The 24,802-nt window shown below is 41.2% G+C and overlaps 1 protein-coding gene across 4 annotated transcripts in view; it reads left to right on the plus strand.

Moving 5' to 3' along the window:
- PAG1 (phosphoprotein membrane anchor with glycosphingolipid microdomains 1) overlaps nucleotides 1-24,802 on the plus strand; it is a 141,342-nt gene that overhangs the window by 63,944 nt on the left and 52,596 nt on the right. For 2 of the 4 annotated variants that reach the window (XM_067711987.1, XM_067711988.1), the window contains 2 exons: nucleotides 14,548-14,647; nucleotides 16,998-17,093. In XM_067711987.1, coding sequence (XP_067568088.1) covers nucleotides 14,576-14,647; nucleotides 16,998-17,093 — 168 coding nt within the window. In that variant the 5' untranslated portion in view covers nucleotides 14,548-14,575. The remainder of the gene's footprint in view (nucleotides 1-14,547; nucleotides 14,648-16,997; nucleotides 17,094-24,802) is intronic. The other 2 variants (XM_067711990.1, XM_067711989.1) reach the window with 1 other exon arrangement.

A 24,802-nucleotide genomic window follows, 5' to 3' on the forward strand; every position in this document is an offset into this window, starting at 1 on the left:
TGTTCCTTTGCCTGACACCCTGACAAATGCTACTGTCTTGACTTAGCACAGAGGTTCACCATATGACTAATATTCCACTAGCTAAAGCTTGGTAGTTTTTAAGAGTTTGTTTTTTGGCTATCACTTATCCTTTTATCTTACTTCCCTCCTAGCTGTCATGTTTATTGAACTATGTGTATCTCTAGTGACATAGAAAGAAGAGAGAATTGAACACTTTATGACAAAAGGAAAGCTCTGAGGCTTAGTTATGCTGCTACAACTATGCAATAGGATGATCCGAGTGAATGGGCCTGACGGGAAATGCCCCGCCCTGGGGTCCATCATGTCTTCTGTAGGATGCCGTATACATTCCAGGCTGTGGTTTTATGTTTGTTTGTTTGTTTTCTTTTTTATTACTGCAGTGGGTTTATTTTATTTTATCTGTGTGGCTGTTTGGCTACTAAAGAGTTGACTTGTTTTAACAGCGATTCTTGTGGACTAGATTGGATTAAATGAATCATGCCTTTTATTTTTAAAACAGCTTTATCAAATTATAATTCTCATATGATACAATTCACTCATTTAAAGTGTACAGTTTCAGTATATTCACAGAGTTTTGCAACCATCATCACAATCAGTTTTAGAACATTCTTACAAATCTAAAAGGAAATCCCTCACCCCTTAGCTGTCATCACCCCGTTCAATTTCCCCATCTCCTACACTGCCCCCAGCCCTAGGCAGCCACTGGTCTACTTTCTGCCTCTAATAAACCACTCTAATGAAGGAAGCAGTCAGTGGACATCAAGGTCCAGGTGATGGACTTATCTTTGATGATTGGAGCTGTTAGAGTTTACATTATCTGAAGGAAAAGTCTGACGTTCCTAAGTGTGACTGGTTAGAAGAATGAATCTCATCAGAAATAAAAACAAGCCGAAAATAGCCACAAATTCAGTGTGTGGAAAAGTACTTTTCAGCCAATGTCACCTTTGCGCATCAACCGTTTGTAGTCAGCCCTGACCTACTCTCCTCCAACTCTTTACATGAGAGACGTTTAACAGAATAAAGTCAACATATACACACTACTCTATATAAAATAGATAATCAACAAGGACCTACTGTATAGCACAGGGACCTCTACTCAATACTCTGTAATAACCTATGTGGGAAAAGAATCTGAAAAAAAGAATAGACAAATGTATATATATAATTGAATCACTTTGCTGTACACCTGGAACTAACGCAACATTGTAAGTCAACTATACTCCAATATAAAATAACAATTTTTTAAAAACATTAAATTGCTTACAGTTTTTATATTTTCGTAGCATTGTTCACTGAGCAAAATCCCATTTCGACATGCTATATGCAGGGATTTTGCTAGAATACGTCAAATGGCTCTTCCGTCAAGGAGCTCGCAGCATGGCAGAGGGGGATGGATGTGCATAAACAAGTAAGCGCAAAATAATGTCAGAATACTCTAGGGCCAGCACAGAGGGGACTCACGAGGACAGGTAGTTGTGTCTGGGACACTGGTGGAGAAAGGGATGTCAGAAACAGCTCGTAACGGAGATGACCCTGGAAATTAGCTAAGACACATTAGTAATGCTTGGGGAGTGGAGACGGGAATTTAGGTAGAGGGAGCAGGGTGTTCAAAAGCATGGCTTTAGGAAGCATCCTAGAACTTGTGGACATGAGCAGATAAGGAAGTAGGGTATTGGTAGGAAAGGTAGTGAGGGAGGATGCTGAGGGCAGCGAGCCACTGCATGAAAGGTACTATGTGAGATGCTTAAGAGGTTGGACTTTACCCACTGCATTAGTTTTCCGTGTTGCCGTAACAAAATACTGAAAAGCACGGGGTGACCTTGAACAACTGGGATTCGTTGTCTCACAGTTCTGGAGGCTAGAATTCCAAATCCAAGTGTCTGCAGGGCCATGCCTCCTCTGAAACCTGTGGGGTCGGATTGTTCCTTGCCTCTTCCAGCTTCTGGTAGCCCCAGATGTTCCTTGTCTTGGGGCAGCATGATTGCAACCTCTGCCTCCATCTTTGCATGGTATTCTCCCTGTGTTGCTTCCCATCACCTTCCCTCTGTGCATGTCTGTCTCTGGGTCCAGCTTCCCCCTTTTTATAAGGACATCAGTCATATTGGATTAAGGTCCACCCTCATGACCTCATCTTAAGTAGATCACCTCTGTAACGATCCTATTTCCACGTGAGGTCACATTCTGAGATACTGGGGCCAGGATTTCAACGTATATGTTTTTAGGGGATGAAATCCAACCCATAACACCCACCAAGCATCAGGGTGTTATTGAAAGAGTTTAAGGGGAGTCAAGTGATTATTTTTGCATTTCAGAAGGTTAGCTGGACAGCTGTGGAGGAGGAATACAAAGGAGGCAAGAGTAGTCGGGCAAGAGGTCTTATGGCTTTTAGATAGCTGATCAAGTATGTGGGGTTCTGCTTTATCCTTCACTCACCAAAGTAAAAGAAAGAAGAAGAAATTCACAAATCCACAGCAGCACTGAAAAGCCAGGAAGAAATGCCATCAACAGACAAGGATATCCAAGAATCCCAGAAGGTGTTAAGAGAAATGCATCTAAGTGGTGGTGAAACCCAACAGAACTGAGAAGTATACTCTCTTGTACAGTTACACAGACTGTGTATTAATACAACTTTGGTTTTAGGTCGATAAGGAGAGAGAGAATGAAACAAAAAGTGCACATGCTCTGTGACCCATCAATTCCATGTCTGGGAATCTGTCCCATCGATGTACTCACTCTTGTAGTGAGATAGATATGCAACAGTAATCTTTGTAACATTGCTTCTAACTGAGGAAAGCCAAAAACAACCTAAATATTCATTGGCATGGAAATGTCTAAATATAGTATATTTATAATACCATTGAATGCTCTATAATTAAGAGAAATGAGAGAACTCAATATTTACTTTCATGGAAAGTTCTCTAAAATACAGTAAATGAACACAAGGAAACAGTTGAACAATGCCTTGTGTTGAATACCATATACGTAACACAGAAAGAAAAAAATACCTTTAGATTCTTGTATCTTTCAAGACCTTTTTTAAGCGTTTTTTACTCACCTCGAGCAGTGCTAACCTATAAGGGAGGAAGTGGGATGGGGGCGGTGAGGGGAAAAGGAACGTTCATTTTGTACGATGTATTCTTCTGTGTTCTGTGAACCTTTTCAATAAGCATGTGTTACAATGAGCTGGAGATTTACTATAACAAAACCATAAGGAGGTAGAATCCATGGGACTTGGCCAGCAGTTGAATGTGATGAACAGCAGGCTTTAAGGGGGAAAGTAGGAGACAGAATGGAAGGGATAAAGTGGGGGCCGTGAATTCAAAACACTCAAAAGTAAGAGGACAACATTTTGTGTGTGTGTGTGTGTGTGTGTGGTACGCGGGCCTCTCACTGTTGCGGCCTCTCCCGTTGCGGAGCACAGGCTCCGGACGCGCAGGCTCAGCGGCCATGGCTCACGGGCCCAGCTGCTCCGCGGCATGTGGGATCTTCCCGGACCGGGGCACGAACCCTTTTCCCCTGCATCGGCAGGCGGACTCTCAACCACTGCGCCACCAGGGAAGCCCCGAGGACAGCATTTTAAAGCGGGAGCTGTTCTTTAATAAAACAAGCACACGAGGAGGACAGAAGGTGTGTATCTTATTGTAAAAGAGATCGAGGGGTTTTAGTTTGAGAAACAGAAGGATTTATGCATCTTGAACTACAATTGGCAAAGCCCTTTGGCCTGAAAATGGAGAAACAGAGCATCACGAGAGGAGAGTCAGTGGCAGACATCAGTGTCGTCCCCAGAACTGCTTCTCCTGAAGAGTGTGTAAGGCCACCAGGAACGTATGCCTAGTGATCTACAGATTGCAAATACAATAACAAACACCATCAGGGATGGCTACGTATCTGCGGAATGGGAAAGAAAGCTCTTTCCCACTTCGTTAACTCATTTATTCCTCTCATTTTCCCTTCCTTTCTCTCCTCCCTCCCTTACTGCTTGTCCTCATTTACACACGCACAGGCACACACACACATGCACCCCCTGATACAAATCTGCCAGCCTGAGAACAAAAAGTCGAAAGAACAGGAAATAGTAGAATACAGTGACATCCAGATCATATAAGTGCCTCCAACTGATAACAACGCAAAAGATTTTCTGCCAGAAACATCGTGTGAAAATTTCGTGGCCTACTTATCCTCAAAAATGTGAACCAGGTAATACCAACATAGCAGAAAGTTTGAAAAACAAGTGACAATCATATTTCCAACATCAGCTTTCATTGGCCTAGTGTTCAATGTTTATGAAAAAAGTAATGCTTTCATCGGCATTATTTCATTTGAGTCTCACGTGAACCCTTTGAAGGAGGTGGAGCTTCCACCTCTTTAGGGAACGGGACCCTGAGTTCCAGAAATGGACGTGGGAAGTAAAGTCAGGTCCCAGAGCCATCTCTGCTCCCACCGCAGCTCTTTTATTTTCCACAGCACTCTGACGCCTGCTTGGTCTCAACAGAGTATCCTTGGTACCACACAGATTTGTCTCTCAGGCTAAACCATTCAGATGTTAGCCTTCGAAAACTTGTTTCGTCAGCTGTCCTAACTTTAAAGCATCACAGAAGTTAGCAAACTGTATGCATCCATGTTATTTATTTATCAAATGGAGTGGTCATTTGAGCAACAGCAAAAATCTGGGTAAATAAAGGGGCTAGGTTGTGCCCTTTCATGGGGTCATCAACAATAGCTTACAAAATAAAGATGCAGAATGATTATTATTTCATCATTCGTGATGCTAGTATATTTGGGATGAAAAAAGTATGGGATACTATCACTAGCTGTGAGTAATGAAGGAAGGACCATGGAAATGGTCTTCTAATCCTAGCCAGGCTCTGAGGTATTTCTTGGTACCGGGGCTGCAAATACGGGCTATAGTTGTTCAAAGCAAGAAATAGCTGTTATTATCGCACTAATTCATTGCATGCAAGCCCTGGCTTCTCCATATGGAGAGAGAACACAGAGAAATCGTTACTAAACACACTACCTGTGAGAAGTAGAAGGACAATAAGGAAATTCTTCACTGATATATGTTCCCTTTCTAGAGGTTTCCAGACACAACGTTACAAAACTGTAACCTTTCCCACAAAGACATCAAAAAGCTAAAATGTACCTGTGGGAGTGGGGATGTAAATTAGCACCTAAGATACATTGAGGGACACAACAGCGCCCCTGAGAGTTCCCTGGGTCTTCCAAGCACCGTGCTCTTGGGCTGAGCCCTTTTCCAGCACCACAGAGACCTGGCGAATGGGAGAGCGAGCCTCTGTTGCTCACTCTGTGAGGTCTGAGGTTAGTTTTACTACAGCACACTTTTCTTATTTTCCCCTTCATTGTGGTTTTTTATACTTCTACTACTTCTTAACTACAAGATAGTTACCATGGCAACACCTGTTGATGGCAGACCAAAAACACGTACTTCTGCAGTGAGGAAGCTGCTACTATATTTCTCGTTTCTCTCTCTCACAGTTAGATGTGGAGGGTGTTTTTGTTTCTTCTTTTATGTAGGCTTGTGGATGAAACCACTTATCTCCATTTGGGCAGATTGATACGGAAACTGCTCTCAGCTGTTTCCATTTTGTATGTGACGATACAGCCATGTTACCTCCTGAAGCCTTTGTTGTCTGGTGATGTTTACCAACTAATATTAGAAATCATGTCTTTGTCTAAGGGAGTTCAGAATCTTTAAAGCTTATTTGTCATTTCTGCTTTTCTTTTATTTCCTTCTTCTCTTTCCTCTTCCCACCTTACTTAACCAAGTAGATGGACTGACTTCTTTGACCAGACATCCAGACAAAGGGCCACAGTAACAAAGCCCAGATTTCACATCTCACTTAAAATGCCATTAGCCTGGATATCAAAACAGCTAAGAAGATGAAACCTGGGTTATATATAATGCCAATTAGTTCTATGGTCAGGTTAAAGAAAATATACTCTAGATAGTAAATAAATTGAAGAGACTTCTCAAAAGATAACAGGATACTGAAGAGCAGTCATGTATGATCAGTTGCTAGTATCTTCGTACAGAAACTTAGCTATATCATCAATAATCCATATTTAAACAGGCATTTTGGTATGCCTGCTCTGGATGTGGCGTTGCAAGAGAATCTTTGGATGAGATTAAAAAAAAACATAAAAGGCACCAACCCTGAAGCCAGATTATCTGATTAGGGAAGCACACACAGGTAGCATCCGTGAAACATGGTGAAGCCAGGGCCATAGATCTGGAAGTAATGAAAAGTGGCCACATTCTGTTCCGTCCTCTACCTTGACGAGCTGTGTGATCACAGCTGGGCATTGGCTTCCTTGTTGCTAAAATTAATGAGCTGAAATATTGCGGAGTTTCTTTTAACTCTAAAATTACATTAATCCAACTCTGAAATATGCGCAAGTGCTAAACAGTAGAGCAGGGCAGACTTTTAAGGATGAATTCAAGGAAAAACATGAATTAACTAAGAGGAGCAAAGAAAATAAATATATAAATAATTATATAAATATATAAATAATTCAATCTAAATAGATGTCCCAATAAAGCAAAAAAAAATTCCCTAGAAATTTTGGTCAAATTCTTAGGGAATCCTCTCAAAACTTTCCTCAAGATTAAATAAATGATTGAAAGTTTTCTCTTTAATTCTGCTTTATGATGTTTAGGTAATTAGTCCCTCAGTCTTATTGACAAGAATGTTTAAAAATACAAATTCCTGGGCTTCCCTGGTGGCGCAGTGGTTGAGAGTCCGCCTGCCGATGCTAGGGGACGTGGGTTCGTGCCCCGGTCCGGGAGGATCCCACGTGCCGCGGAGCGGCTGGGCCCGTGGGCCATGGCCGCTGAGCCTGTGCGTCCAGAGCCTGTGCTCCGGGAGAGGCCACGGCAGTGAGGCCCGCGTACAGCAAAAAACAAAAAAAACAAATTCCTTCTTTGAAGTTGTATTATGAATTATGTGAACCTGTTATTTCAATGTTTACTTGAATTCATATAATTAAGAAATAACTCCATTGTAACAGCTGGATTGATATGTAAATTTTCTTGATATGAGATGTGTAAAGTGATGAGTGCTACCTTGCTCGCCCTCATCTCTATTCCTTTTTTTAAATTTTTTAAAATGTTTTATTGAAGTATAATTGATTTACAACATTGTGTAAACGCAGCAAAGTGTAATCACAGCAAAGTGATTCAGTTTCATATATATATATATACACACACACATATATATGTGTGTATATATATATATATATATATTCTTTTTCAGATTCTTTTCCCTTATAGGTTACTATAAAATACTGAATATAGTTCCCTGTGCTATACGCTAGGTCCTTGTTGATTATCTATTTTATATCACCTCTATTCCTTTAACTTAGGACTGCAATATTAGAAAATGACCATTTTTTCATGTTCTGGCTCTGTATTAATTTCCTAGGATAGCATAATAAAGTACCACAGACTGGGTAGCTTAAACATCAGAAATTTAAGTGCCACAAGCTAGAAGTCCACGGTCAAGGTGTCAGCAGGGCCATTTCCCCTTCTGAAGGTACTAGGGCAGGACCTGTTGCAAGACCTCTCTCCTAGCTGTTGGTACATCCTTGGCTTGTGGCAGCTTAACTCCTATCTTCCCGGGCATTCTTCCTGTGTGCACCTCTCAAATTTCCCCTTTTTATAAGGACCCAATCATATTAGATCAGCGGCCCACCCTACTGCAGTAAGACTTCATCTCAACCAATCATATCTGTAATGACCCTGTTTCCAAAGAAGGTCACATTCTGAGGTACTGGGGATTAAGACTTCAACATATGAATTTGGGGAGGATACAATTCAACCTATAACAGACACGAAATGGTCACATACAGGCAACTTACACACACACCTATAGTACAGTATCTAAGTGTAGCCTCCCCGCAGAGATGAGCTTAGTAGACGAGAGTCCATCACGATACCTTCAGTTCTGTTGAATATACTATTGCGTACAGGTCATAATAGAGCTGACATTTGCGGAGCATTGACTATCTCGAAGCTCTTGCTAGCATCCATACATTAGTTTATGCATTATTTCCATTCCATTGACTCTCCTTGACTTTCTCTGGATACTGAGCATTACATCTCACTAGGTGGCTCAGAATTTCTCTAAAGCTCAACTTAGGTCATCTAATAGTTATTTTCCATCAAATAAACGATTGATATGTCATACATATGATAGCATCTCATAAAACTAACCCTGGCTCATAAGAGAATGGCCACATAGGTATCCTGTCAATGGTACAGTTCTGGTGTGGTGTCTGCAGGCAGTGTTGAAAGTCTAAGATTGAAGTGGTCAAGTGTGTGTGTGTGTGTGTGTGTGTGTGTGTGTGTGTGTGTGTATTCTCTCACTACTTACATATTAAATATGTATTCTCTCTCTGTATGCGCACACATGTATATGTAGAGAGAGAGAAAGAGATGGATATAGACATATAATCTATATATATACATGTATGGAGAGGAAGGGGTCACCATAAAGTTACTTTGTCCCATATGGTCCATCTACAAAATGCCAACCTACCCCACCACATCCTCACACACCCTTCTGAAACTCAGAGACTTTATAGACAACAGTTTTTCAATAATGGGGAAAATAACCAGAGCCGAAGTGCAACCCATTCGCTGACCCCACCAGCCAGAGCCATTGCCTCAGGTCCACACAGACAACACAGCCAGTTCTTCAGAACCTTAAGAACAGAGGGAAGGGCCCTTTCTGTCTTGAATTACTCTGTGGCTGGGACTCCTAACAGTAAGTATCTTTCTATGAATTTTGGATCTTGAAAGTGTACATGGACAAACTTCAAGTTTCCTTCCTCTGCTTCCTATGCAAGAGGAAGTTTCCTTGCAGCCTCCTGTCTGCCCACCACCATGCACATATATACCCATTTGCACAACTTCTTCTGGAAAAGATCAGTGGTCAGGGCTTCCCTGTGGCACAGTGGTTGAGAGTCCGCCTGCTGATGCAGGGGACACAGGTTTGTGCCCCTGCCCCAGCAGGAAGATCCCACATGCCGCGGAGCGGCTGGGCCCGTGAGCCATGGCCGCTGAGCCTGTGCATCTGGAGCCTGTGCTCCGCAACGGGAGAGGCCACAACAGTGAGAGGCCCGCGTACCGCAACCCTCTAACTTCACTACCCCTTGGGTGGTCCCGAAACTGGTAGTTACCGCTCGTGGGGAAATGCCTGAAGGCTGATCTGAGGCTCTGTGATAAAGGCGGTGGGCCTGGTGGCTATCCAGTTAAGTATCTGTCTTTCGGCAAAAACAAGCCAAAGCTATAGACTCAATATATGGCAACTTAAGTCCCAGTCCAAAGGACAGGTTTTCAGATACACAGAGTGAAAGGGAATGGAGTAATATTTACCTTTTGGTTTTTTTAAGCAAGGAGATATCATTGAAAGGTGAATAAGGAAATGAATGAATGACCTCTTTGGTTGCCCTGGTTATTATTCCCTGTTTATTTACTTTGCCTAAAGGAGGATGTTTTAAATACATTTTTTTTACTTCCAATTCATAAACTAGTAGTTAGAGGAGTCAATTTATTTTCCGTTCACTGCAGCAACATTTAAGTTCCGAAGCTAATCTTTTTTTCTTTTTTTTTGCGGTACACGGGCCTCTCACTGTTGTGACCTCTCCCGTTGCGGAGCACAGGCTCCGGACGCGCAGGCTCAGCGGCCATGGCTCACGGGCCCAGCTGCTCCGCAGCATGGGGGATCCTCCCGGACCGGGGCACGAACCCGCGCCCCCCGCACCGGCAGGCGGACTCTCAACCGCTGCGCCACCAGGGAAGCCCCCGAAGCTAATCTTTTTAATGTTAGTGTTTATGCTACCTTGCTTTTTGTTCAGATATCCGAAAAGCACACAGTTTTCCTTAAATACATTAAATTTGCATATTGTAAGCTATTCTCTTTTTTGCCATTAAGAAAGGATTTTTTTCCCTGTTGAGCGCTTTGGTCATTTTGATTTTTTCTCTGTTAATATTGAAACTGCAAGGAATTCATGCCCAAGCCTTGTTCACTTGGGATGCAGGCTTACAGATAAGCCTTATAGTAGAAGGTGTCATTTTAAGCCTCTTTCCATGTAACATACTAACAAAAAGAAGGCTTTGCTAAGAAAATGTCATTTGTTAATAACTTAGTATATGTATTATAACTGTATCAGTGCTTACCTGGGTTCTGTATATTGTAGATAGTATAAGGGTACGTGTTTAAGGATTTTTATCATCCGTTCCCTAGAATATATTCTTCTTGGAAAGGGGATTATTTTCATTAAACCACACCATTGAAGGGGATTTTTAGATTTCCCAGTGTCATAATCTTTTCGAGGCTTAAAAAAAGTCTTTTTTTTCTTTCATCTTATCTACATAGTGGCCTCTCTTTGGCACCTCTGTGAACTACCCTTTCCTGCCTTTTCCATTTTTTTTTGTTCTCGATAAGGAAAACTCTTTTCTTAATGGACTGTTGCTTTGCATACATCAGGGATTTCAGCTGTTAGATTGTGTGAAAAATGAAGCAGGAGACATCAGATGGTGTGATGACTAGAACTGTTAACACAGTAAATACCAGGAAGGCTGGAAGTGTGAGCTAAAGCAGCTGGGGGGTGGGGGGCTGGGTGGAAAAGATGAGAGACACAGCTGGGAGAACCAGCAAGAAAAAATGGCCAGAAAACATGGGGGAGCTTAGCAAGAGAAGTGCAGCCCGAGGGAAAGAAGAATGCAAGAGAAGGAAGTGTCATAAGTTATGTTTTCCAATACTGCACAGTATACCTTAGCCCATATACATTGTCCTTAGCTACTCCTTTCATTGCTGTACCATTATGCATATTTAGTATGTAGTTTTCTTAGACGATTACTGTCAAAGGCTGAGTATTGAAATTTTAATGGAAGTATATGTCTTTGCTTTGAGGTTGATCTCTGTTATACTGCCAATTTATGAAACCCATCATAGAATTCAGAAGGATTAATAACAAATAGCATATACTTGTTTAGAGATATATTTGATTTTTTTTAACCAGAGGGTATCACATTGCTAACATTTAACATTTGGACAAATAGGGGGTGTGTATAGTGAGCTCGATTAATAACTGGTCTGGTAAGTATATCCAGAGGGAACTGATTAATAAATCGCTTTCTTCCTGGAAAAAGGTTTCTGGTATTTGAACCTAATCCTATTCTAGTCAACATGAGCACTCATTTGGGTAAAACACGATAAATGCGTGGCCGCAAACTGGGAGAGGTGGCCAGTGTAATAACAAGTGAAGGAAACAGAATTCGATAACAACTTGACGTTTAATGCAATGACCCACATCTAAGACGCAGACGTGGAACGGGGATGACAAGAGCACCTCAGCACCACCACCAATTAAATTGCAAAAAGGCAGTAAAGAGAGATGTGGCTTAGCAGCATCGTAGATGAAACAAATTTAGATTTTGTGTGAATCAAGTAAAAGATTCATAGATGCCCACAGTATAGTGTAGCTGGTGAGAAAAGCTTCGGTGATCGTAGGCTTTCTAAATAAAAGCGTAGCATCTGAACTGACTCAAGGACGAGCTCCTCTTCCCAGATGCCGTGTTACTTCATCTGGAGAACTGCCTTCGAGCTTAGTCATTTAGAAGAGAACACTAGCAAATGAAAGTGTCAGCCCCCAGCATGTCTCCTCCTACCTTCCCTGTTTCCTCCCCCACTTGGTCCTCTTGCATGCACTGTCTCGCCCTCCCCAGATCTGAATTCAGTTCTCACTAAGCAGGAAATACTAAGATGTTTAATCCTTAAACCCGCAGTGCTGCAGGGCATACCACTCGTCATGTTCTCTCTGTGCCTCGCCCATAATCATCTTGCTCAATGCTTGTCTGAGTGTGTTTGTTGAATTTTGATTTCCCATGCTGAGAATGGTATTGCCCTGAGACTCACTCCTTGACCTTCCAAGTTTCAGCTCTTTGTCTTCCTGTGTATTACGTGTCTGGGACTCAGTGTCTACTTTGGGTACCACGGTCTATCTCGGTCTCGCCAGGAGGTCTTCTAGAGAAGTGTGCCTCTTACCCAGGGATCCTGCCCCGTGGCCAGATTCTGTAGCTGTGACTGGACCTCCAGGACAGTAGTGGACCACCTTCCTGACTTGCCCAGCTTTTTGCTCCCTGCTGATAGCTCTGCCCTCCCTATGATAGCTGGGCCCTGAGAATTCCCCTACCAACCATCCCCAAAACCCAGATAAGGACTATTTGCTAAATCAGATCAAGGTTGCCTTGTCCATTGGATGTTGTGTTTGGTCCCTAGATTGGGCTTTGGAGCTGGATTGGGCTCTCAGCATGCTCCGCTCTCATGAGCAGGCCTGGCCAGGACTCAGCTCCCTTCTCCATATAGCCTTTGTGCTCTTCTGAGTCATAGTAGGTGGTACTCAAAACTATACTCTTCGAAATGGAGAAGGGGACACTAAAAGGCAGCAGAAGAGGGACCTCTTTAAACACGTATCTTCAGGTATTTCAAAGTTGCCATATAGGGAAAGTACTGGGCTTGTTCTGCATAGCCCTGGAATATCAGAACCAGGACGCCAACTAAGGTTGCAGCCACTAAGCCTTCCTTACTGCTAGCTCAAACCTAGCAGTGCTTCCAAGAGGTAGAAGGGGATTCCTTCTGGAAGCTTTTCCTTATGGGGGGGAATCTGGCATAGGCTGGAATAGCAGGTCTAAGTTTCGTTTATTGGTTTATTTCCACTACAGCGTGGATAAGGATAGTATTTACTTGGCTGGCATTTGCACGCATGATATATTGCCATGGTAATATGTCTATCATGAGCGACCTGCAATCCTACTCCTTTCTCTGTCTTCAGGGACTGCAACTGAGAGTGGCTTTACTGTAGCAATATCCTCGAGTCTGCTCTGATTTTTTAAAAGTTACTCAATCAGCGAATAAATATTGAGTGATTATTATATCTTAGGCACTGTGATTCATTCATCGCTCAGTACTTTTAACTGCTACAGTTAGCCAAGTATTTTTGGCATTGCACTCATGAACTGGATGTTACAGACATTGTAGAAAGGGTTCAAGTATCAAGTGATGTTGATTTATAGCTCACCTTTAAATTTCTTTTAAATTTAAGAATTACTTATTGAGCTCCTTGAGTCTAGTCTCCTACTGAGTAGATGTCTAGCCTCTCAAACATGAATTTGGATTCATGTTTCTGAAGTCTGTGCTACCAGATCCCAGTATTTATCTACACAGATAGCAGGGAGGTTTGCTGTCAATGTCATCACTACTTCCTTAGGAGGGACTGTAGGGCACAGTTTTGAAGAAATGCTCCTCCCCCTAAACTTCCCCTCAGTAATGGCAGCTGGGGCTTGGGCCCATGCCATCTGTCAGGTGCATAGTCTCAGTGGCCCAGAAATAGAATTCTATTTCAGATCCTCTGAGAGGCTTTAGCCAGAACAAGCCTTCAGGTTAGTAGGCAAGAAGCATCATGAATTACTGGAGTTTGTTTGTTGGAGCCTCTTATGAATGACATCGTCCATGCTAAGAAGCTGGTAAGAGTCCTCATGAGAACTGTCAGTGAAATCGGTATAGAAGAAGCAGTGCTAAGATTGGCCTTCTACTGACCTAGTGTATGCAGGGTAGGGGGCCAGTCATATTTGATTAGATACCTGGTTTCAGAAGTCCAAACTTCCATTCAGTGGGAAAAGAAATCAGCATTGAGAGCATAGGATTGCTATTTGATTGGATCAATCATTGTTTGCAGTAATTAACTGCTGTCCACACTCAGAGATCGTCATGAGGATGAGAGAGGACCTGAAGGAATATTGGTCCATGCAGAATTACACTCAGGTTGTCTCAGTCAGACTATGATAGTTTTCAGTGGAGCCAGGAGACTCTTCCTCAGTACAGCAACTCCAGTGATTCCAGCTACAATTATACTTGGGGTTGCCATATTTATTTCAGATTGATCTAGAAAATGACTGACATTGTAATGTGTAATGTCCACATTCCTTAGAATATTGTTTTGGTAACACCTTTATTGGGATATAATTCACATCCTACTTAAAGTGTGCAATTTAATGGTTTTTAGTATATTCACAGAGCTGTGCAGCTATCACCACAATCAATTTTAGAACATTCGAGTTACCTCAAAGAGGAACCACACAACTCTTAGCTATCATCCGCATGACGATCATTCCCCAGCCCTAAGCAACCTATATATTTGCCCATTTTGGACATTTCATGTAAATGGAATCAGATAATATGTGGGGTTTTTTTGTGACTGACATTCTACATAGCATGTTTTCAAAGTTCGGCTGTGTCTTAGCATGTGTCGGTACTTCATTTCATTTTATGGTCAAACAATATTCTTTCATATGGATATACTATATTGTGTTTATTCATTCACCAGTTTATGGACATTGCTACTGTTTCCATTCTGGGGCTATTATGGATAATGCTGCTATGAACACCCACATACAAGTTTTGTGTGGACTTAACGTTTTCATTTCTCTTGGTATATACCTAGGAGTGGAATTACTGGGTAAAATCACTCGATGTTTCACTTTTTGAGGAACAACCAGGCTGTTTTCAAAGTGGCTGTACCATTTTACATCCCCATCAGCCAGGTATGAGTGTTCTGATTTCTCCACTTCCTCGCCAACACTTGCTACTATCTTAGACTTGTCAATTATAGTCATCCTAGTGGGTATGAAGTGATATCTCATTGTGGTTTTGATTTGCATTTCCTTGATGAGGCATCTTTTCATGTGCTTATTTGGCAAAATGTCTATTCAAATCTTTTGCCTGTTTTTGGTTGCGTTGTCTTTCCATTATTGAGTTATAAGAGTTCTTTGCATATTCTAGATAAAAGTCCTGTATCAGATATGATTTACACCTATATTTTTTCATTCCTTGGGTTGTCTTTTCACCTTCTTGATAGTATCCTTTAAAACATAAAAATGTTTTTAATTGTGATGAAACTTAAATTACCTATTTTTCTTTTGTTACTTGTGCTTTTGAAAGTATTACATCTAAAACACCAGTGCCAAATCTGAACTTACGAAGATTTACCCCTATGTCTTCTTCTAAGAGTTTTGTAGTTTTAGTTCTTAAATTTAGGCATTTGATTCATTTTTGAGTTAACTTTTTTATACAGTCTGAGCTGAGGATCCAACTCCATTCTTTGGCTATCAGTTGCGCCATAATCTTTTGCTGAAAAGACTATTCTTTCCCCATTGAATAGTCTTGGCACCTTTGTCAAAAAATCAATTGGCCATAGATATATGGGTTTATTTTTGGGTGCTGAGTTCTGTTCCACTGATCTAGATGTCTACCCTATGCCGGTACCACACTCTCTTGACTACCTTGTTTCCTTGGAATAGAAACATAACTCGTGAAATTCATGTTCTGAAAATGCAAAATTATGCACCACTTTTATGTTATTAAATTAGCTGTCAAATAATATGTTCAGTTTTAAAATCAGACTCTTTACTCCTGTCTAGTAATACAGATAGTATGTGCAAACATTATTTCCCATACATATTAATAAGATTTGGCATTTTAAGAAAAATGTTTATTATTTTCATTTTATTTTTTTACTGTAGCAATTTGCTTTAGATAATAAATCTTTCTCACATCTCTAACGAATTCAAGAGAGTTCTCTGGGATTGACAGTGATAACATGGGGAAGTGGAGAGGTTTGGAATCCACATCTAAATATATCTGTATGGCAGGAGTTCAGGAGGAGGTTTGATTTGAAATCTAATGAAAGACAGAAAGATGGCTTGAGAAGGGCTCTTGTCTGTCAAGCCCTTCACCCAGAGAAGCCCTGCTCTCTTAGTTTGCATGACTGACAAAGACTTGGAGTCGAGTTGGAGAAAGACTGCCCGTGACTATGTGTCTTGTTCTAATCTTTTTAGACTTATTTTTTAAAAAGAAAATAATAATGTCGCTGAATGCAGTGGCAAACAAAAGGCGGCCATGTCTCACTTGGTAACTGTCAGGGAAACAATTGATGTACCTAAAGATAATATAAATAATCTGCTGATTCTGCTATGGAAGAAAGCAACACTCAGTCCAGGAGATCATATGTGGTCCTAATAAAAGAACATCACTAGATGCAAATCTAGAAGGCTGGTGTTCTATTCAGTTTTTTATATTGTAAATCAGGAATTAAAATCTCAGTCTGTAAAATACTGCGTGGTTCTGAATCTTAGACAACATCCAGGATATTCTCCTTGTAGATTCATTTATTTATTCATTTCATCCTTCTGCCCTTCTCCCTTCGTCACTGTACTTTTCATGTTATCTTATGTACAAGAGAGGTTCAGTACAGGAGATGTAGACTAGAGGATGGGAAGAGAATTGGAGAGGAGAGGGGGATGGAGAAAAGGCAGGGCACCAGACACAGAGCAGAAAAACAGATGGGAGATCAACTGAAGTCATTCCTGTGGTCTCCTCTATTCCTGCACACCTTCCCCATTTCCACAGTGGAACGGATGAAGGAACCACTCAGGATTAGATCGGTGTGCCATTCGGGCCACACTGTTCACGCTGCATCAACGATACTGTTGTTCGTAAGACATTTTCACAATGAAATCACAGCTTACCTTACCTCAAAGCATACTCCTCTCAGATAAATCACTTGTTTTATTCTCAAATTCAGACAACAGTTATTTGGATTTCAGTATCACTACAATAACACATAGATTTCTTTGTCCTAAAACTAGGAAAAATAGGGAAAGAGCAAGTAAATTGATGTGTATTTGATTAGACATTGACTTGGCTGCTATTTCGGAGAAATTTTTTTATTCATCCACTACTATGTGTAGTTTTTCCTCTACTTTGTAGTTTGCTCTGTTCAGTGTTTGGCATAAATGTGCCAGCATTTCTACAGTGAACTGGACCAGTATCTGTCACAGTCTCTATCCATCTGTCTTTTTTTTTTTCCCTAACTTTTTTTCTCTTTGGTTATAGGCCAAGAAGGAAGGGAGAACATTCACCACCACAACGTCTCAAAGGGAATACATTGCCAGCATTTTGAATACTTATTTGGACAAACCTTTCTTCAAGGTAAATATTACCATTGTACCAGTGATCATTAGAATTTGCAGATTGCAGCGGTAGTGCACAAAGGCTTAATTGTTTAGTCTGGTACAAACCTAGAGTGATAGGAGAGAAAGAAGGAGAGGGAGCCGGAGGGGAGAAAATAGCGCTGTTGGGATATCCTGCAGTCTCTTCTAAATGTGTTACCAGGAGAATGCCGTCAGAATCTGGGAGCCCACTGAGCTGGGCTCAAAATGTGTGGGAAAAAGGGGAGAAAGGGGAATCTGTATTTTTTTCTTCGTGTCAGTGTCTCTCAGATATTCATGAAAACAAAAGGCAGTGTGGTCTGATTGTAAAAATAGCATTTCTTCTTTTATGAGGAAAGAGTTGAGTAATTCCTTTTAGGGGTTTAAATAAGGTATATGTTGTATTCACATCACAAGGGGGAAAAAACCTGAATCACAGTATTTTACACCAACTGAGACTTACGAATATGGGAGAGTTTAAAAGAAATCTGTGTTCTTCTTTTATGAAAATACCTACTAAGTAAATCTTTCATTGGCTGGTGGTAAATGCTTCATGAATGATGTCCTTTTTTGGAACATTATATTCGCGATGCCTCTTTTGGGGGGAGGGGAAGGGGTGTGTGTGTGTGTGTGTGTGTGTGTGTGTGTGTGTGTGTGTGTGTGTGTATGAGACAGAGAGACAGAGAATAAATATGAGACAGAGACACCAAAGAGAAATCTGTCAGCATCATACTGTATGTTTCAGAGAAGTAACTCCAGGCATTTTCTTTATGAATCATGAGCTTGGCGAGAATAAAGATCTTCACAGAAGCAGCTGAATTCCTAGTCAGCTCCATCACTCATGAATTAGCTGTCAATATTTTAACACAAATTGCTGTGTCATTTTTATGAAGTTCCCCTGTTGCTGCTCAGTCTGTAGCTAAAAGCTGTTTTCACCAGGCCCTGAAATTATAGTGGATGAACTGCCTCCTTCCTTCGAGAAAAATATTTGTGTGCACTCACACACAGAAATGCAAAAATCTACCATCCAATTTCAAAGAAAATAAACTTGTCAACTTTCTCTGTTTAGCAGTTGATATAGAGTTGACAGTACTTGGTCCTGAGCTGGCCAGAATGTAGTTCCAGATTGGCAGGGGGAGAAGAATGTTCTCCTCCCCAGTCTTCATCCTGCCTGTTCTCTTCTGAAGGGGTTGGTTCGGGAAAGTGGAGGCGGTACATTAGAGGAGAATTTTGTGATACTATTCATTCTCTGTTCTGACAGAGAAGACATTGTTTATTCACTGGAATAGGCTTGGCAGGAATCTGTGCTGTGCATACAGAATGGAAACATCGCAGAGCAGTGGGGAATCTCAAAATCCTAAGCAGTGGATCAGCTTAGAGCTTTTTGAAAAAATATATTCTAATAGCCTCCATGACTGTAGATGCAAGTCATAATTTGGGGAGATCGTTTTCCTTGAAGTAATTGTTTGCTTCACTATTGCATTATGCATGTCTCACATGGAAAAAGTCCTTAAGAGAGCAGCCTGCCTATCGCAATACTGTAGTAACAAAAATTAAAATCATGAAAGGTGAGAAATACGTTCTAAACGCAGTAGACCTGCTTTGAGATTGCTCCCTACATATAAGCATTCAGGTGTCGGTATCAACGAAAAATAACCCGTGCATGTCATCGGATGATTCACAGAAACAAGTGGGAGCTGCCTGAGATAAGAGAAAAAAAGACACATTAAAAGATGTGCCTTGGGGTAAGAAGTGCCCCGCCAGAGACAGTGTGAGAGGGCGCCATGCTCAGAATGTTCCAGAACTTTAAAGGCAACAACTGTAAAAGCCAAGGTTCAAAGCAGTGTGCAAACCCTGCAGTGGCCTGGGGTTTGTGCTTCTTAAAAGCTCTGCGTTTATCCCACTCCGCCACTTCCCTGAGCACAGCGCCAGGTGTCTGGGACTCGGGGTGTGTGTGTGTGTGTGTGTGTGTGCATTTGTGTTTCTCCCCAGAGCAGATAAAGGTGTTGCCAGGCTGCAGGCTGCCATGTTCACAGACACAGCACGTGAGCTGATGCGGGGGAGCCCTGAGAGCAAGTGTGCCCAGCCACCCCAAGCCAAGTTCGCCAGCCCCTGTCCTTATGCTCAGAGAGAGACGTGTCATATTCCCCAATCTTGGCTGGTATTTGTAAGATCTCCCTGCATCTCTTTTTACAAGAACTATATGATATAAATTCTGACATTTCTAAAATTACAGGTATGATGACATCAGTATACAGTCAGCTATTAGATGATAGCAAACCAGTCTCAGCTTTTTATGTAACTTATATAAGGATTAGTCTTACACACCTAATGAAGAGCTTTTATTCTACAACTTAGGACATTATTCATGTACATTACCTGCTTTGCTTTTTCTTTTCAAGAAATGTACATTTCCTTAAGACATATTTGACAATCTTTATAAATATATATTTATTAACCTTTTAAAATATATAAAATATATTTATATGATGCTATTTTCAAGTAAATACCAATGACATCAAGAAAAATTAATCAAGATTTACCGAACTATTTCCCTCTATTGTGCCAATCTTTTGGGCACATTTATTTTGTCTGTTTTAAAGCTAGTTTTATTTTATTATTTTTAACAACTGAGGTAAGGACTATGAAGGGAGGTGAGGCAGAGGCAGGACCAGCCCCTACTGCTCCTGCCAGGGGCTCCTGGGAGGCGCTGCCCGTGAAGCAGGACAGGAGAGCCCTGAGAGACGCAGTTTGCAGGGCAATTGCTGGCCCACCTGTGATTCTGGCAGCCCTGCCTCTCGTTCTGCCTCCATATTCCCGTTCTGCTGGAATCTCTGGTAACTGTGCACGAGGTCTGATCATTAGTGTGTGCAAGTAACAGCCAGGCTCTCCATCACAGGCTACCCCAGCCCGCCAGAAAGTCAGCATGTGCACCTCTGGAAGCAGCACTGCCAAGCCTGGCCTCATTTGTATCCTCGTAATTAGTCAGGCCTGGCTGTCTCAAAACGAGGAGCGCGACGGTCTTGTTTTCACCAATGTTGTGTGTCATCTTTGTCTATTATGAAAGGAGACATATACCAATAGAGGGAAATTGGAGTAAACACAATGATACGTTCCTATTTAACCAACACATATTGCATGTACGGTGAGGCAAGCACTGGTCTCGGCACTTGGCAAATATTAAATCATTTAATCCGCCAGACTGCTCTACTACTACTATTATGATTATTCCCATGTTACTGAAAAGGAAGCTGAAGCTCAGAGAGGGTGAGTAACTTGTCCAAAGTCCCACAGGCGGTGAGGGCAGAGAACACAGCAGCAGTGCCACCTGTGCCGGAGTCTTGGCCTTAGGGTTCCGTGTGCCCGCCCCCAAGGTGGCTACTGTGCCACAGCAGATCTTGCTGAACTGTCACATCCCTTTGGGGTCTATAAACACACCTGCCAGTCTGCAGAGGTACACACGATGTGTGACATCGCTGGGTTTGGAACTGTACACCCTCTGTCTCTTGGTGTTTATGTCAGTGGAAGAAGGATTTGTAACCACTGTCCTTCCAGAATTCAAAGTGGGTACGGATTAATGCTGCATGGGAAACCCAGGCTTCCAGGCCCCGGCCCCCGGGGCTGTCAGGTGAGCTGTACTGCACAGCATCACTCAGCAGCACTGGGACAAAGGCCAAGGGTGGTTGCCATCCCTCTTCTTCTGCACTTTTTCACTAGGTCCTGTACCTTGACGGATGGTGGCTCTGAGGGCAGCAGTGTTGCTGGACTTGACAACATTGAGAGAAGCCACTATTCAGGCTGGTGTGTCAATGACTTGGACGTTTGACCGTTCCTCTCTGTCACCTGCCATGGGGAGTTAGATAGCAGCCTTGCCTTGCCTTAATCCTGACCTTCCCAAAGCGTGTTCTGAGGTGTGTTAAGGGGTGCAGCTCTCCACGGTGCACCTAGAAAAGAAAAGAAAGAAAAGTTTTTATTTATGATCAGATATATTTGACAGATGTGGTTTAAACAAAAATTGATCTACTTACTGCAGGTTTCTCAGAATTTTCTTCTGTCCCTGCAAAGCAAGATGTAGAAGGCAGAATTTCCTAAATTTCTTATTCTCTCAGGTAGGGAGAAACGTCTAGCGACATCCCTTGGGTGGAGGAGAGACAAGAAAACCCAGTGTCACAGGAGGTAATCGGGTATTAAGGAAAGACCAATATGCTACATTTGGGATTCCTAAATTCTAGCCCACCTTTAAATATGGAGGATAGAATGGGGTTATCTCTAAGTTCTTTTCATCTTTATCAGCTGGGAACTTTGTTTATATTCTCCAAAAGGGCTTTCAAGAGTTAGACACAATATACAGCACATCAAGACAGAGTAAGTTTTAAAAAGGTAGGGGTAAAATGAGGCACAAGGAATAGAAGGTAGGAAAGGTGGGGGAAGGAGGGAGATTAGTGTGCACAATGAATTCTGTAGAAGCCTTCATGGTTGATCTGAAAGAGCGGAACATTGTTCTGTGTTTCCTAATGAACAGTTTTTAAAGAACTATGATCACAGATTCATGATTAACAGGGTCCTAAGCGAGGAACAAACAGATTTTCGCCGGAGAAACAACTATTCCCAGTTTTAAGATCAAAATTTTCCCATGGTTTTTTAAATCTGTGGCCTTTTGGTCTTTTAGGTAGAAATTTTGTCTCTGTCACAGGCTGGTACCAAAGAGATTTGGAACCTCCATAGACGTGCTTCAGAGGTAGCTGTGGGTACCTTGCCTCATTTATTTATTTATTTATTTATTTATTTTTCGGTACGCGGGCCTCTCACTGTTGTGGCCTCTCCCTTTGCGGAGCACAGGCTCCGGACGCGCAGGCTCAGTGGCCATGGCTCACGGGCCTAGCTGCTCCGTGGCATGCGGGATCTTCCTAGACCGGGGCACGAACCTGTGTCCCCTGCATCGGCAGGTGGACTCTCAACCACTGCGCCACCAGGGAAGCCCTCGCCTCATTTATTAAACATTACACTTTGCAGAGACCAGCTCTCCTTTGGTGTACATGGGTATGTCTGGGTTCTGACTCCCTGGACTCTGGAGTCTTTTCCAGAACCCAGAGAGCTGTGTGATGGAAGCCCAAGGTTTGAGGGATCGCACTTCTGGGATGGACACATTTGTGTGATCTTTGTATGTGGTCATCACATTCACTCTGTATTTCCAGGATCCTCATCTGTCTTCCTCATCTGTCTCTAACTTTTTACCATTTGTCATAGCCTGGATCAGGGTTTCCCAGTAGCCACTTGACAAAATCACTGGGAGTCAAAGGTGTCCCAGGGGTTTCACATTGTCCAGGGTGGTAAAGGTTCAAATCCAAGTTCTATTTTTAAAGTATTCGTAAATATCACAGACAGAAACCAAACTTATGGTTGCCAAAGGTGAAAGCGGAAGGGGGGAATAAGTTAGGAGACTGGGATTAACATATATACACTAGTATATATAAAATAGATAACCAACAAGGACCTCCTGTATGGCACAGGGAACTATAATCAGTATCTTGTAATAACCTATAATGAGAAAGAATCTGAAAAAAGAAAATATACGTATATATTTAGTACATGTATAACTAAATCACTTTGATGTACACCTGAAACTGACACAACACTGTAAATCAACTATATTTCAATAAAAGTTAAAATTTAAAAAAGAAAAAAAGAAAGTATTAGTAAAAGTGATTACATAAATATTTTTAAAGAACATAATACTGTTTGAGGACCTCTTAAGAGTATACAAAGCCATCAGTGACAGTCAGATGAGCAAACATGCTTATGATTCATGTGAACACTGCAGGCTCCCATGGAGGTTTTAGTTTTAATTAGTCATAGATTGTTACCTTATACATATCATGGATAGCTGATTTGTGAGACAATAAGCTTAAGAAGCATTGATATGATGTTATAAGCTGCAGTCATCTGGTCAAAATTCTTATATACTTTTCATAGTGTTGGTCATGTTTCATTTCCTAAACTGGGTAGTGGTTACATGGGTGTTTATTGAATTATACTTTCTGTAAATCTTAAGTATCTTAATATATTTGGTAGGTTTTATATTAGCCTATTAGGATATCTGTCTGGTATAAAATTCAATGTTAAAAAAAGAAAAGTAGTGACAATTATATACAATTTGGCTTTTTATTTATCAGAAATAAACGTCATTCATACCCTTAATATGTGTGTCCTCACACTCCTCCTGATAAGCTACCAAAACAGTCAAATCAAATCAAATATATATTAATTGCAGAGAAATGCTTACAAACTGCAACCTAAAACTTTTTGCCTTATTGTTTTATAAGTAAACACAAAATTATCATAGCTTGATTATTTTTCTTCAAAATGTATGACACCCAGACATATATTAATGGAAACAATTATTTTCTATTTTGATATCAGAATATATTCAATATAGTTTAAAACTTATATATTTGGTTCCCAAATCAATCATACACCCGTGTGCCTTTTCAAAAATTTGTCTGCAAGTCATGTATTTTATGAGGTAATTAAGGTAAAGTTAATTAAATAGCACATCACTTATTAAATAGGAAAAAGTCAAAATAGGATTATTAAAATTTATATTTAAATGACTATGATATTATAATCTTTAATAATAACTTACCTAAAATCAAGTAATTTGGGACTTTCCTGGCAGTCCACTGGTTAAGTCTTCCAATGCAGGGGTGCGGGTTCAGTCCCTGGTGGGAGAGCTAAGATCCCACATGCCTCGCTGCCAAAAAACCAAAACAGAAAACAGAAGCAATATTGTAACAAATTCAAGAAAGACTTTACAAAACGTGTAAAGTTTTGTAAAAACTTTTTTGTAAAAAACTTCAAAAAAAATCTTTTAATTTTACTTAAGTCACTTCTTTCTTATATACCATAAAATGTTTAAATAACTAAAATATCTCCCATAGAGGTTTGCAAAAGTGTCACTATGCAAGTCAAAACAGGTGAAAAAGCCTTTAATGAAGCCAGGAAAAGAGGTTGCAATAATTATTTGTAGTCAGTCTAAAGAGATTCTAGCCATTCTCCAGTAAACGACTGGTAATATGAGATCTAGTGATTTGCAGAAGGAAGATGAAAATCCAGTGGTATCGTCAGTTGATTAGAAGAAAATGTGAATCCACTCTTGGCCGCCTGCCTTGCTCCATCCGCATCAAATGAGCATCTCCTGTAGTTTCCTGTCGCATCTCTCAGTGAAAAGCAGCAATTATGGGCTTCCCTGGTGGCGCAGTGGTTGAGAGTCCGCCTGCCGATGCAGGGGACACGGGTTCGTGCCCCGGTCCGGGAGGATCTCACATACCGCGGAGCGGCTGGGCCCGTGAGCCGTGGCTGCTGAGCATGCACGTCCGGAGACAGGAGAGGCCACAACAGTGAGAGGCTTGCGTACCGCAAAAAAAAAAAAAAAAAAAGCAATTACCTCTTCAAATGAGTACTAACCTCAAATGTGCTATACAAATCCCTATACTATTTATGTTCTCTTTACTTATTGCAAGATATATATAGATACATGTACTATTTTGAAATATTAATCATAAATCAATGGCATTTTCCCTATTTATTATTCTTTTTATAACAAAGGATGCTTTCTTCCCAAGAGTCCTGTTTTTCTTAATCAGGTAAAATTTCTTAGAGTTTAATTTCCTTGTGTTCTTGGACATTGAGGCATTATTTGTACCATCTTGT

This window comes from Pseudorca crassidens, chromosome 17 (genome assembly GCF_039906515.1).
Source record: "Pseudorca crassidens isolate mPseCra1 chromosome 17, mPseCra1.hap1, whole genome shotgun sequence".
Lineage (NCBI taxonomy): Eukaryota > Metazoa > Chordata > Mammalia > Artiodactyla > Delphinidae > Pseudorca > Pseudorca crassidens.